General features: G+C 53.4%; 1 protein-coding gene across 1 annotated transcript in view; it reads right to left on the minus strand.

Annotated features, from left to right (window-relative positions):
• The window catches only part of ANGPT4 (angiopoietin 4), a 46,940-nt gene extending 36,587 nt beyond the window's left edge, over window positions 1-10,353 (minus strand). The window contains exon 1 of the mRNA XM_027824945.3: window positions 9,419-10,353. Coding sequence (XP_027680746.2) covers window positions 9,419-9,733 — 315 coding nt within the window. The 5' untranslated portion in view covers window positions 9,734-10,353. The remainder of the gene's footprint in view (window positions 1-9,418) is intronic.
• Window positions 10,354-14,878: the final 4,525 nt, after the last annotated feature.

The following is a 14,878-nucleotide window of genomic DNA, read 5'->3' on the forward strand; positions in this document are numbered from 1 at the left end:
GTGTGCCAGGATGTTCTGCGCCCCAAGAGCCTCTGACCATGAGCAAGGTGGCCTGCTGGGGGGAAGGAAAAGTCTGAAAAAGCCTTTTAATAACACAACTTTCAGAAACAGTGCTTCCTAATTTCCCTGCGTGTGGCATCATGTTAGGACGCCCAAATTAGAGTGCAGCAGTCAGAGCTGGGGACTGGGATCCAGGACTCCTGGTTTCCATCCCTACTTCAGCTGCACTCCATGGTCCTGAGCAAGTTGCTTAACCTCTGTCTGACTCAGGCTTCTTCAGCCTCGGGGTGCTGGGAGGATTGGTTAAACGATAGGAAAAGGGCTTTCAAATGCAGGGCTGGAAAGAGCTGGAGAAAGGCCAAACCGATGATACCTTTATTCAGCTACTGCCTTTTCTGCTCAGGGATCCCTCCAGTGCTTCCAAGCATGCACATATGGGGGGTGTGTGTGTGTGTGTGAAGTCCTTTCGGCACTGAAATGCAGGCACCTCTGGGGCCAGGCGGAACGCCACTGCTCGGCGAGCGGCACAAGAGCGCGTGGGGAAGAATTGATGGCAAAGCCGCAGGCTTTGACTGTTGTGAAAAGTCTCACCGGGCCTGCTGCTGCACCCCATGGTACAAGGAGCCGGCCCAGCTGAGAATCCAAGTATTTTTCCAAGCTCCAAACTCTGTGTCTTGCGTGTACACTGCCCCGGTTTTTTTCAAAGGCCAGGCCTCCTGCATCGGGGTGTGTCTGGCTGTGGGTGCTACATGTCGATAGTCCCACATATTTCCATTCTAACATCTCATTTGTCTAAAATCTCCTGCCTTTGGAAGCCTGAAGGAATTTCACAGGTGATTAGAAGGAGGTTTAGTAAAAGCCCCCTCTGCCTGGCACCTGCCATGGGTGGGTGCTATTGAAATCTCAACACTCATCACCCCAGGTCTCTTCCTGCATTGGGCATAGACCAGAACACACGGTCCCAATACTGTGATCCCTGCACAGTAGTAAATGTAGAATTCCTAATGGCTCCCCTTGTAGGGTGGTTCTCCAGAGGTTTTCATGTGCCTTCGAGATGACAGAAGCATGTAAACAGGGCTAACGCCTCCCTCATTTACATATACACTAAATCTAAAGAATACCTAGGGAATACTGGAAGTGTTGGACAGTCTCTACGTAAAAGAATAAATGGACACAAATCAGATGTCCAGAATTATAACATTCATAAACCAGTCGGAGAACACTTCAATCTCTCTGGTTACTCGATCTCAGACCTAAAGGTCGCAATATTAAAACAAAAAGACTTCAAAAACAAATTCCAACGAGAAACTGCTGAATTGGAATTAATTTGCAAACTGGATACAATTAACTTAGGCTTGAATAGAGACTGGGAATGGATGTGTCATTACACAAAGTAAAACTATTTCCCCATGTTTATTTTTCCCACCCCCCACTGCTCCTCCAACGTTCCTGTTAACTGCTGGAAATGGCCCACCTTGATTATCACTACAAAAGGTTTTCTACCCCCCCCCCCGCCACACCCTCCTGGTAATAGCTCATCTTAAGTGATCACTCCCCTTACAATGTGTAGGATAACACCCATTTTTTCATGTTCTGGGTGTATATAAATCTCCCCACTGTATTTTCCACTGAATGCATCCGATGAAGTGAGCTGTAGCTCACGAAAGCTTATGCTCAAATAAATTGGTTAGTCTCTAAGGTGCCACAAGTCCTCCCTTTCTTTTTGGAAGTGCTGAGGCACTGATACCTAGTTATCCACCTACATTTTTTCAAGAGATGATCACCTAACATGCACCTAATATTGGACCGTCTGGCTCCAACTGTCCAAGGCACTGTGCTTCAGGGAGAGCAGTGCACCTCACCCTGCTGAATGATCACCAGTCCCTTCATCAGCTGGTTGCAGAATTCCAAATCAATTGCACCAGGGAGAAATTCCTAGGGAGTAGCACCATATGCACCCTCAGCTACTAGTGCCAAGCCTGAATCAAAATCCTACGTCCACGCGCCCACTAGTGCTGGGAAATGTCAGACCCGGGTCCAAACTGTGCAGCTCAAACAAATGCGAAGCAAAGGAATTGTTCCATTGAGAGAACATATTATTTTTCGGTTTAACACTCTGGAGTATTTTCTCTGCCCCGGGTTCTTAGAATCCACCCGGTAGTTTTGTCTGGGCTGGCTAACTGCGTGGGGAATGTCTTCCAGGAAAATAAGAAAATAAATGTGCCACATCTTGAAAGGATGCTCCCCAATTCGGCAACTCACATAAAGACATAGACCACATGGGGCACAAGGCTTTCAGAGGAAAATCTTTTTTTTTTCCCAGAAAAATTATTAATAACTTTCCAACCTTCTGGAATGAAGGGCCACGTGTGCTGTTTAGTTGGCTCACTTCAATAGGGTTGGGAGGGAAGGTTGGGAACTCTGGTTTTAAGACACGGGGAGGAAAACAAGTGAATTTTGTGAACGGTCTTAAAGTGTTAGAAGATCAAAGCTCTGGGCATGTTGTGTGGAAGCTGAAATTTCCCTCTGACTGTGCAATCTGGCAGAGGCAAATGCAGAGGATGTGCAGGTATTTTTATTGAACCTGACTGTAGCACTCCAGCCAGTCATTTCAGATTTGGCTGGAGAAAGGATCTGGAGCCCTCCTCCAAGCAGGGATGCAGAGACGGCCTCGGTCCCCTCTTCCTTTTCTCACCAGAAGATCCCCCACCTTGTTCGCTGTTCCCTTGCTGCAGCTCAATATTTACAGCTGTTTAGGGACCCTGTCCCTCGCCCCGGGGCCAAGAAGGGACAGAGCTATTTTTGGGTCTGACGCAGGCAGCTGTTTGCACTGCTGGCAGATGTGGGGTCAGATGGAACTTAGGAGAAACCACTGAAAGGCAAATTCTCCTCTTTGCTGGGCTGCTCTTTCCTGTCATCCGCTTTCAGGTCTCTCTGGGGCCCAAGCTGCAAAATTCAGATTCACGCACAGATTTCACCCCCTCCCCAGGCACCTGGAGCAGAGATTTTGGTTTGATCCATGATAGGAACCAGGCTTGAAACTCAGGTGTGGAAGGATCCGAGGCTGGATTCTCATGCCCCAGCCAGAGTCTGAGGGTGTAGAGATCCGGGGCGGGGGGAGGGTGCAGGCCCATCCCTAGCTGTGGGGAGGGGGGATGGGTTAGGTCAGCACATGTGGACAAGGGCATCCGTCTGTGATTTTCCCCTGGACGCTGCCACTGTTTGGGAGTGAGAGCGGCTGCAGTGGGCCTCGTTCCCATGGGTGCTGCCCAGGAGGTAAGTGGGAGCAGAGTGTGCGCACGGCGGGTTCGTCTGCACCGGGTGCTGCATGGAATCTCATCTTCTGTTCTTGGGAGGTGGCACAGATTGCTACCCGGGCTCCGAGAGGGCCTGCTTTTCACAGTGATTTAAGCCTCATTTCCGGGCATGGTCTAATGCCTTGCTGGGGTGGGGCTTTGCAGGTGGAGTGTAGTCACCCGTCCCTTCTGAAATTGCCCAGTCTGGGCCTGGGCCTGGATGACCTTCAGGCTCAAGTCAGCTGACAGGGGTCAGCCACAGGTGTTTTAGTGCCTGCAGACATAGCCCTAGGGCCTGGGAACCTCTGGGGGCACGGGGGCACTCTGCTAGCGGGGCTGGGGCTTCATCCCTGCTGCTGAGAACTCATCAGAGACATCAGAATGGCCATACTGGGTCAGACCAATGGTCCATCCAGCTCCGTAGACTGTCTCTGAGAGTGGCCAGTGCCAGGTGCTTCAGAGGGAATGAACACAACAGGGCAAGCATCAGGTGATCCAGCCCCTGTCAGCCAGTCCCAGCTTCTGTCCGTTGGAAGCTTAAGGATACCCAGAGCATGGGGCTGCATCCCTGTCCATCTTGTCCAATAACCACTGGTGGATCTATGCTCCATGAACATATCTAATTCTTTTTTGAACCCAGTTATACTTTGGCCTTCACTAGATCCCCTGTATAAGGGGACTGTTGCTCCCTTACTAACATTCAGTGGGGGTGTTTTAGTTGGCTAGCTCCCAGTACTAAAAGGGGAAGGGTCAATGGGAAATCAGGACCCTGAGACTGATAGTCCCCAGGAACAATGGGGAGAGGGGGTCAGTGCTCCAGGTCAGCCTGAATGACAGGGCGGGCAGGCTAATCAGGGAGTCAGGAGGCCAGGGAGGTCCCTTCCTTTGTGTGAGCTGGATTTGCCTTGGTCAGACAGAGTGGGGCCAAGCTAAGGAGAAAGCAGGGGTGCAAGCTGAGCTGGGGAGCAGAGATAAGCCAGATCCAGAGAGAGCAGATCCTGTCCTGGGAGCGGAGCTGCCGCCCCAAAGCCAGAGGCACAGCCCAGAGAGAGCAGACTTGCCCTGCAACCAGAGCCAGAGGGGCCAGAAAAGCAGCCCAGGAAGCAGGTCAGTGCTGGGAGCAGAGTCACAGAAGCAGCCTGCAGAGCAGACCTGTCCTGGGAGCAGAGCTGCAGCAACCAGAGGCAGAGGGGCCAAAGAAGCAGCCCAGGAAGCAGGTCAGTGCTGGGAGCAGAGTCACAGAAGCAGCCTGCAGAGCAGACCTGTCCTGGGAGCAGAGCTGCAGCAACCAGAGGCAGAGGGGCCAAAGAAGCAGCCCAGGAAGCAGGTCAGTGCTGGGAGCAGAGTCACAGAAGCAGCCTGCAGAGCAGACCTGTCCTGGGAGCAGAGCTGCAGCGACCAGAGGCAGAGGGGCCAAAGAAGCAGCCCAGGGAGCTGGAGGCAGAGCAGCAGAGACCGAGTGCTGGAGCTGGGGCTGGAGCAGTCCGGAGCTGGGTGCGGTGAGCAGCTGGGGAGAGCGAGGGGGACCCTGGGCAGCGGGCCCAGCACAGGGAGACGCCTCAGCCAAGAGGCTCTGCAGGCCAGGCTTGGACTGTAACCCCAACAGGGCGGGGGGGTGACACTGGGAAGAAGGGTCCTTCCACTTAGAGCCTGAGAGCGTGTGGCCACCACCAGAGCAAGTGTCCAACCCACAGCATCCCTGCAGCACAGCCAGGGCCTGAGAAGGGGCCTGGGACTTACAAGGAGCAGACTGTGAGCTGCCCTGATGTTCCAGAGACACTGTTTGTGATGTTCCCTGCCACAGAGCGGGCTGATGTGTTTCCTTTCACCTTTCCCATTTTTCCCTTATTCTTTTTAAAATTAATTGTTGATTAAATAACTTGCATTTGCTTTAACTTGTATGTAATGGTCAGTGGGTCAGAGAAGTGCGCAGTGCAGAGAGAGTACCCCGGAGTGGGGACACCCTAGCCCCTGTCCTAGGTGACCACAGCAGGGTTGGGGGTCGAGCCCCCGTAGGAATCCTGGGCCCAGCCTTGTTGGGGTTACGAGGACTCTGCCAGACAGGAGAGTGGAAGGGGAGTCCTCAAGGGCAGGGAGGCCACTGGGTAAAGGAAGTGGGAGCGAGGACTCAGATCTTTCGCCAGCCCACTTCACCGGGGTAGTGCAGAAGTCAGGAAAGTTCCCCACAATAGCGGGACTATTCCCCCACTTACACCTGGGAAAATTTCCGCAGGTTGTCTGTGCATTGTGTGAAGAAACACTTCCTTAGGTTTGTTTTAAACTTGCTGCCTATTAATTTCATTGGGTGACTCTGGTTCTTGTGTTATAGGAAGGATAAATATCACTGGCCTATTCACTTTCTTCACACCAGTCATGATTTTATAGATTTCTGTCATATCCCCCCTTAGTCATCTCTTCTCTGAACAGTCCCAGTGTTTTTAATCTTTCCTTGTATGGAAGCTGTTCCATACCCCTAATCATTTTAGTTGCCCTTCTCTGCACCTTTTCCAATTCTAATATATCTTTTTTAAGATAAGGTGACCAGAACTATGCACAGTATTCAAGGTGTGAGCATAGCATGGATTTATATAATGGCATTGTGATATATTCTGTCTTCTTGTCTATCCCTTTCCTAATGGTTCCAAACATCCTGTTAGCATTTTGACTGCCACTGCACGTTGAGAAGATGTTTTCAGAGAACTATCCATGAGGACTCCAAGATCTCTTTCTTGAGTGGTAACAGCTAATTTAAACCCCTTCGTTTTGGATGTATCATTGGGATTATGTGTTCCAATGTGGAGTACTTTTATCAACACTGAATTTCATCTATCATTTTGTCCCCCAGTTTAGTGAGATCCCTTTGTAACTCTTTGCAGTCAACTTTGGACTTAACTATCTTAAGTAATTTTGTATCTGTAAATTTTGCCACCTCACTGTTCACTCCTTTTTTCAGATAATTTATGAATATGTTGAACAGCACAGGTCCCACTACAGATGCTGGGGGGACCCTGCTATTTACTTCTCTCCGTTGTGAAAAATGATATTTATTCCTACCCTTTGTTTCCTATCTTGTAACCAGTTACTGATCCATGAGAGGACCTTCCCTCTTATCCCATGTCTGCTTACTAAGAGCCTTTGGTGACGGACCTTGTCAAAGGCTTTCTGAAAGTCCACGTATATTATATCTGCAGGATCACCCTTGTTCACATGCTTGCTGACTTCCCAAAGATTTCTAATAGATTGGTGAGGCGTGATTTCTCTCTACAAAAGCCACGTTAACTCAGCCCCAACGTATTATGTTTATCTTTGCGTCTGATAATTTTATTCTTTACTATCGTTTCAAACAGTTTGTCTGGGGCTGGAGCTAGGTTCACTGACCTGTAATTGCCAGGATCAGCTCTGGAGCCTGGCGCTATGCTGTGGCCTGTCTCAGCCATAGGAAGGGCTGCAGTGACTCAGAGCTGGGTTCGCCGCTTTGGAGACTCTACTGACAGCTCTGGTCAGACAAACCAAGTCCTGACAGAGTCAAGAGAACCGTCACTGTCTGGCAGCTGGGAAAAGGGCATCAAACAAGTGAGCATCTTGAACCTCTGCCCATTTCCCAGGCAGCATTCCCACGTGACGAGGTATGTGGATTTCACGGCATTCTCATATGCTATTCCGAGAGCGGATCCTTCCACCCTGAGGGTCAGAGTCAACATGCAACTGCAGCAAGGTTCCTGTGGACAGATTTTGTTGCGTGCCAGGGCTAATCCTGGTCCCATGGAGATCAACGCGAGCTTTGCGATTGACTTGAATGGAAGGAAGAGGAAACCAGAGTCTGCTTTCTGGTGTGAGGGTGTCTCAGAGCTCTTCTTTGCTAACCATGGAGGATCTTGTTCCAGGCTTGGCTTTTGCTCTGGGATTCCAGCCATCTGGCCATCCACACTGAGCTTTAGAATCATACCCTAAGTACAGCCTTCAGCCCCCTCACTTCACCCTGGGGGGTTAAGCAGTAACGGGTCGATAGAGGCTCTCACCACAGAGCTCTCCTCTGGAGCAAGATCCCAAACACCCAGAAGTTTGCTGTTTTAGGCCTCGGGTTTGGGTTTGGCCCAATATAAAGTTTTGGGGCCATTTGGATCCAGTTTTGTTTTCAAATATCCTCCCCATTGAAGCTGAGATCTGGAGTTTTGGTTCAGGCCCCTCTAAAGTGTCCAGGCTGCTGTCCGTCGGACTCTGGAGATCCTGTACTGCTCTGAATGGGCAGGAGGGTTTGAGGGATCTCGTGGCATGCACCTCTTCTCTGATGTGCAGTGACACACCCAGGGGCTGATCTGGCACAGAGCAGGTGTGACGAGCTGCACGCAGAGACACACAGTGCCGAGCAGGACGGCTGTGCGGCTGCCGTGCGGCTTGTGCTCCCAGCTGGCACCCAGGGCACAGAGAGGAGTGTTCTTGAAGTGTCCCGTCAGCCTGAGGCGGGTGCGTGTCTCCATGGACACACCCGCACTCAGTCTCTTCTTTCCCCTGCCTGCTTGTGAGTACGGCAGCAGGGCTATGGGGACAGGAAGCGCCCAGCCCCTCCGGGCAGAGGACAAAGCCTCCAGTTTAGCCTTACTCATGTTGCCTTCTCTTGTGCTTTCCCCAGAGCCCAATACACCCACACCACACACAGCTGCGCCTGCAGTGTCCATGCCAGCGTGGGAGCATTTCCCGTCCTGCCTGTCTTCAGTCACGCTGCTCCAGTTTCCACTTTGCGACAGGCTTTCAGCTCACCCCCCAGTGGCTGTCCGGACTAATTGGAGTGGTGAGGTCCCCTGGCCTGAGTGACAGCGGTCTGACGAGGGGAACCCCTAACCTGAGACCAGGAGCACTTCATCCCCTGGAACTGCAGGACCAGGTTTATCACTCCTCTGAGCTAAGAGTTGGAGGGTGGGGAAAAAGATCTCGTTCTACCAAATTCTGACCCCACTCCAAACCCTGTGGGTTCTAGAGATCTGGAAAGAGCTCCAGCCTCTGGAGGTTCTAGTTCCACTCATCTCTGGCAAAACACGGGTTCTGGACAGGTCGATGTCATTCCCTGGGCAGGAGGGACTGTCAAGCACAACCCTTTGCCTGTGGTTTGCAATGCCTCTTTGGGGATACGGCTGCCTCATGGCCAGGAATGTTAGTGGGAATTTGGTGTCTACGTTGACTAGGTGGCTTTGACAATCACAGCCTTTATTGTTTGCCTGGCACAAGCATCTGTTGGGCTAGACACACATTTATTGCAATGGCTGTTCCCACAAAAACAAATGGTGTGCAAAGCTTCACAGAGCTCCAAAAAGTTTTGCAAAACCTTACGTTTAAAAAATGAGACGTTCTAGAGGTCTGACCCAGCCCCCGTCCCTCGCTCTGCCAGAATTTCCCCAGGTGTTTTACAGTAAACCAGAGAGAGTCAGTGCCAGATCTTGCATGAAATCAATAGGTGAGCCGAGGGTACGATGAATGCATGGCAGGGCCACAAGTGACTGAAATCATGTGAGCATACAGCACCAGTTAACATCAAGATGAAACATTAAACAAGTACTAAAGTACTAAACAAGCCTTCTGGAATCAAGGGGGCCCGATTCTGACCAGAGTTCTCCCCCGTGAGAGCCCACTACGCTCCGTGAAGTTGCACAAGAGACGAACCTGGCCAGTAGGATGGCAGGGGGCATAAGCCAGTGCAGAATTCAGCCCAGTGTTTCCAATCTGCCTTGAAAGGAGCTAACTCTGGGTCAGTCAAGGAGCTATCCCATAGCTCTGGCGGTGCCCAGGCAATGACAGGAGCAGGTCCCTTCCTGGCCATGACAGACCTATCCCGCCGAGGTTCAGGGGATGGGATAGAATTCACAGGGGCAGAAGCTCAGGAAGGTGCTTGGGAGCCAGATCATTAAAGGTCTTGGAAGTTGGACCCAAACCTGTGCCCACTGAGTGGTCCAGTGCAGTAGGAACTCCCCCTGCCCATCATCCCTCCATTCATCATTCCACTCCATGCCCATCACTGGAGCATCAGGGCACCTGCCCTGAGGGTAATGAGTCAAGGGGCATGGTAGTGGTGGTGAGAACCTTCTCCCCACTGTGGCCCCTCCACTCCCGCAGCCAGATGCACCCCTTACCTTCAGCAGCCACTGGGTGGTGTTCTCCAGGACCCTCTCCAGCTGCTGCACGCGCTGTGCGGACCAGTTGTGGGTCTGCAGCGTGGCGGCGGGCGAGTCCCCCTGCAGCGTGTTGGCCCGGAGGGTCGCCCTCGTCGGTGGGCAGGGCTGCGGATCGGCCTCGGGCAGGACGAAGGTGTAACTGCACTGCCCCTGCTGGACCCGGTGGGATCGCCGCCTGCTCCCGCCACCTGTCGCCCTCCACTGGCCACCGTCCGCCCAGAAAGCCGCCGTCATGCAGGCAAAGGCCACCAGCTTGAGATTTACACCGTGCATGGTGCTCTGAGACCTCTGCTCCAGCTGCTCCACACACCGCCCCAGCTAGACCCCGCACTCCCTGTTCCTAGCCGAAAGCTGCCGAGGGGGAGGGGACATTGTGCTCCAGGCTGCAGTTTTCAAGCCACTGTTTGCACAGGACAAGTTATTGGGCTCTTTAAACGAAGTCTAAATCATGTAATTTTGGCACTTCCTCCGTCCTCGCCCCTCCAAGCAGCCCCAGCTCTCCCAGCCCTTTTATCATTCTCCTGGCTATGCAGCAGCCCTGGCCCTCTTGCGGGAAAAAAAAGTGTTTAAAAACAATACTTCTGTCTTTTTTCTTTCCTAGCCCACTGCAGGGAGCTCAAGTTTCACATGTAATCATAAATGTTCACACACACACACAGACACACATACCCACCCACCCACACCCTGCCTCTGTCCCTCTCCTGGGCTGCCTCCCCCCCTTTCTCCTCTGCCTGGACCCTGGCTATCTGCCTGCTCCTCCAAGGACCCGTGGAATGACCCCAGCGAGAAATGGGAAGAGAAACTCTCCCATCCTGCAGGCAGGGATGAGGTCTCTGCTCAGCTCCAGCCCCAAACCTCCCCTGCCGGCCCCCGCTTTAGGTTCTCCCCCATGGTCCCAGCACAGCCACATTTCCCAGTCTGTCCCTCCCTGATCAGCACCAGCTGTGACCCTGCAGGGTGCAGGGAAGTGACATGGAGGCAAATATATTTCCCTGCCCGTTTCTATTTATAATATCTGAGGGGGCTGGGGCCTGTATTTGACTGACTCCGCTGCAAGGAAAATCCGCCGGGAATACATCCCAGCCAAAGCTCGTCCTAGAGCTTAGAGGAACACGAACTCCAGCGAGGGCACTTTAGGAGTGATTTAGGGTCCCTTAGAGATGTCGTTCGGGTCATCCCTGGGGCTGCCAAATCCTCTTTAGAAGCAAAACTCCTGTCCTGGAGGAACCAACGAGAAAGGAGCAGCTTGTCCCTCTGGCATGAGCAAGAGAACCCAGGACGTTCAGCCCTGCGATCCAGGCGGGGCCGTATATTTTGGGAGCCTGGTGCAAAACGTGGACCTGAGCCCCCTTTCAGAAAAAAAATACCTCTGAGAGGATGTCCCGGGGGACAGAGTGAGCCTGCCCTGGACTCACCCTGCAGTGGGGGTCCTGTCCCTGCTCTGAGTATCACGGCCTGCGGCACAAGGTCACACAGGTTTGATCCATCATGGAGGGGCAGCCAGGCCAAACCTGGGTGGTGCTGCAACCCCCTGCAGCAGGTCACAACACCACTCGGTGTGGGGCCCTCTCAAATGGGGGGGGACGAGGCAAACTGCGCCTTTGCCCAGCCCCCACATGGCCCTGGATTCAGGGGGCCCAGGACTTCTCCTAGGACCATATCTAGAGTGACCCAGTTCTTCTGCCAGCTGGTTTCCCAGCACTGACGCTGCAGCTTGATCCCTCTGTTTGGTATTGTTTGTCTCCTTTTGCTTTGGGGACTTTGAGAGCACTTTGCAATCCAGGATTTTTAGAAGGATTCCTGCTTTATCTCAGTTGGGAGCGAGGAGCCGGCTTGGTGGCTGGGGAAGGAGGTTTCTCTGAAACATCCACTCAGTGTGCAGCAGCAGTCAAAAAAGTGAACAGAATGTTGTGAATCATTAAGAAAGGGATAGATAATAAGACAGAAAATATCATATCACCTCTTTATAAATCCATGGTACGCCCACACCTTGAATACTACGTGCAGATGTGGTCGCCCCATCTCAAAAAAGATAAATTGGAATTGGAAAAGGTTCAGAACAGGGCAACAAAATGATTAGGGGTATGAAACGGCTTCCATATGAGGAGAGATTAAAAAGAATGAGACTTTTCAGCTTGGAAAAGAGATGACTAAGGGGGAATATGATAGAGGTCTATAAAATCATGACTGGTGTAGAGAAAGTTAATAAGGAAGTGTTATTTACTCCTTCTCATAACACAAGAACTAGGGTCACCAAATGAAATTAATAGGCAGCAGGTTTAAAACAAACAAAAGGAAGTATTTTTTCACATAACACACAGTCAACCTGTGGAACTCCTTGCCAGAGGATGTTGTGAAGGCCAAGACTATAACAGGGTTCAAAAAAGAACTAGATAAGTTCATGGAGGATAGGTCCATCAATGGCTATTAGTCAGTATGGACAGGGATGGTGTCCCTAGCCTCTGTTTGCCAGAAGCTGGAAATGAGCGACAGGGGATGAATCACTTGATATTTACCTGTTCTGTTCATTCCCTCTGAGGCACCTGGCACTGGCCACTGTTGGAAGACAGGATACTGGGCTAGAGGGACCTTTGGTCCGACCCAGTATGGCCGTTCTTATGTTGCTGAATTCTTGTCCCAACCACTCCAGCCTGTGTGCTTGGTCTTGTACTAAACGCCCACTGTCAGCACTAGGCCTAGGTATTCTGGTGTTTGCTGCCCAGGGCACACGCCCTCCCTCTTCCGAGCGGCAGTCTGGAAATTTCTGCACCCTCCCCCCCAATCTTGATTTGCCATCCCTGGAAGTTGGCAACAAGGGCTCTGTTCTCCCGCCCCTAAAGCGGGTTCTGCCCATAGTCAGATCCATTTGTAGCGATACCAGGCATTTGCAGGGGATGCATCAGCCCTTCTCTTAGCTCACTCTCCTAAATGCCTGGCAATCCTGCTGCAAGCTCTGTGGGCCTCAATTCCCTGTCTGTGAAATGGGGATAGCAACCCTTCCTTTGTCATGTCTTTGCAGATTGTAAGCCCTTTTGGGCAGCCGGTCTTGCCAGAGAGAGAGGGTCCATCTATGCTGCAGTCAGGAGGTGTGATTGCAGTTCAGGCAGTTCAGAGCTGGCTTTGCTTTCGCTAGGGGTGGCGGCAGGGGCCAGACCCGCCCGGGACCCTGAGCACACATTCAATTAAAGCTTGTGTCCATCCGACCTGCACTCAAACCTCCTGACTGCAGTGTAGACAGAGCCAGAGTGAGACGCCCTGTCCAGGGCTGATAGTGCCCCTTGCAGGGATCCTCGGTCCAGGTCATGAGGGCTTCTCCTTTGCACCTAGGCCCACACGGGCAGCCTCCTAGCTTGCTTTGAGGAATGCCACCCTCCGGTTCCCTGGCTCCCTGACGTGTCTTTCCCACTAGCTTTCAATCATACCTCCCCTTGCCCCCGCCCGCGCCCCCTCCTCTCCTCTCCTCTCCAAGGTCCATTTCTCCCCCGACGGCTTTTCAAACCACTCCTTAAACAAACATGGGGTGGCAGGGCAGGGGGCCAAATTCCTCTCATTAGCGCGCTGTTTGCATTACTGCTGGGAAAATTACCCAGGGCACCTAACGGGCACTATCCGATGGGCAGGAGAGGGGGGCCCTGGCGTTGATGCTCCCTAGTAATTAGCTATAGCACCAGGCCAGAGAAGGGGGGACACAACCCCAGATCTCTGACAAGAGCCGTCTGTGCCGCCGTCTGCCACAATCTCCTCCGTGCTACACCGAGACCGGTCTGTGCCTCGTTACATGCTGCTGCTTGGCTCACTGCTCCCTCCCACCTGCCCCACACCACTGCTGCGTTCATCCCCACCCTGCTTGTCAAACAACAACGGGCCTATTTCCTGAGCCCCCTGGCCAGGAGGGCACAAGGCTCTGCCTGGGTATTAAATACACCCGCCCTGGTGCAACTCTGCCGCATTGCAGTGGGTCAGAGCAATCACAAACCATGGGCCAGAGCCAGCCGGGCTGTAAGAAGAAGCCGCGTCAGCGATGTGAGTGGATTTGTGCCCATTTACACCAGGGGAGAGATTGGCCCATTCCCTGTAGAAGACTAACGAGCCATGCCGTAGAGGACCCAGGCCTGAGGTGACTGGCAGAGTGCCCCGTGTGCCCAGCCACCCTTGCCCAGGGATGGTCATGGCGGGCAGAAACAGTAGCCCAAGTGGCGTAAAGTCCCTTTGTTCACCAGGCCAGCCCTCGCCTCCTTTCTCGCTGAGCGTATGAGGGTGGTTTTGGCTCCTCCCTGCTGCCATCAGACCCAGACCTCTGCTAATGGGAGATGTCTTCACAGTGGCACTTCGAGCAGGCCAGGCTCTCTGTGTCCGGCAGGAGAATGAGCTGAGCTGTCGTCGGATGGTGTTTGTGTAGTGGGGACCCCAGTCTGCCTTGGGGAGCAGTGATCTCACGCTCCCGCCCCAGCCCCCTGGCTCAGATCATAAGATAAGAACAGCCATCGTGGGGGGCAGGTAGGGGAGGCTGGGGGAGGCTGTGCCTCCCCAAACAGGCAGGTGTGGCCCCGCCCACACTCCAGCCCCAGTCCCCCCCCCACACTCCACCTGCACCCCCAGGCAGTGCTCCTGGGCTCCAGGGACTGGGGCCACCCTGCCCACCTTCCCGGGGCTGTGGCGGCTGTGGGCACTAGCCAGCCTGGGGTGGGGTGGCAGCTGCGGTGGGGTGACTCTGGGTTCCAGGGAGCGTGGAAGTGGCGGTGCTGGGGGCTAGCCTCCCCCAGCCAGTGCTTCACGCGCCGCCCATGATGGCCAGACTGGGTCAGACCAAAGCTCCATCTAGCCCAGTGTCCTGTCTCCCGACAGTGGCCAGTGCCAGGTGCCCCAGAGGGAATGAACAGAACAGATAGTCACCAAGTGACCCATCCCCGGCCGCCCATTCCCAGCCTCTCGCTATCCCTGCCCAGAGCTCTCCAGCCACAGAAAGCCCGGTGCACTGAAAGGTGCAAGGGATCATTCCAGGTGGCTGCAGCCTGCCCGCCAGCCCATGAATGGGGCTCTGCCTCCTACGGACTCTGCTAGGCCTCCGTGGCTCGGCTTTCGGCTCCCTGTTGGCTTTTTGGCTCCGGGAGCCACGGACGGATCCACACGGCGAGATCTGGGCTCCTTGCAGCAATTGCACCGTCTGGCAGCTGCTCAGTACTGGGGGGGCTGGATTTCACGTTACTCAGACCCCAGCCCTCGCTCTCTGGGGCACTAGAAAAGCCCACCGAAAATGCAAACACAAATATTTGAATTGCAAACACTTGACCTCCCCTGCGCTGGGAGCAGCTAGAGTCATCCCTCCTTCGCTGGCTCTGCAACTGGGACGTAACCCTCCACCAGTGCCATTGCTGGGTGGGGGGCGGGGTGTGTGTCTCCTCTGCTGCAGAGCCTCTG

This window comes from Chelonia mydas, chromosome 13, assembly GCF_015237465.2.
Source record: "Chelonia mydas isolate rCheMyd1 chromosome 13, rCheMyd1.pri.v2, whole genome shotgun sequence".
NCBI classification, from domain to species: domain Eukaryota; kingdom Metazoa; phylum Chordata; order Testudines; family Cheloniidae; genus Chelonia; species Chelonia mydas.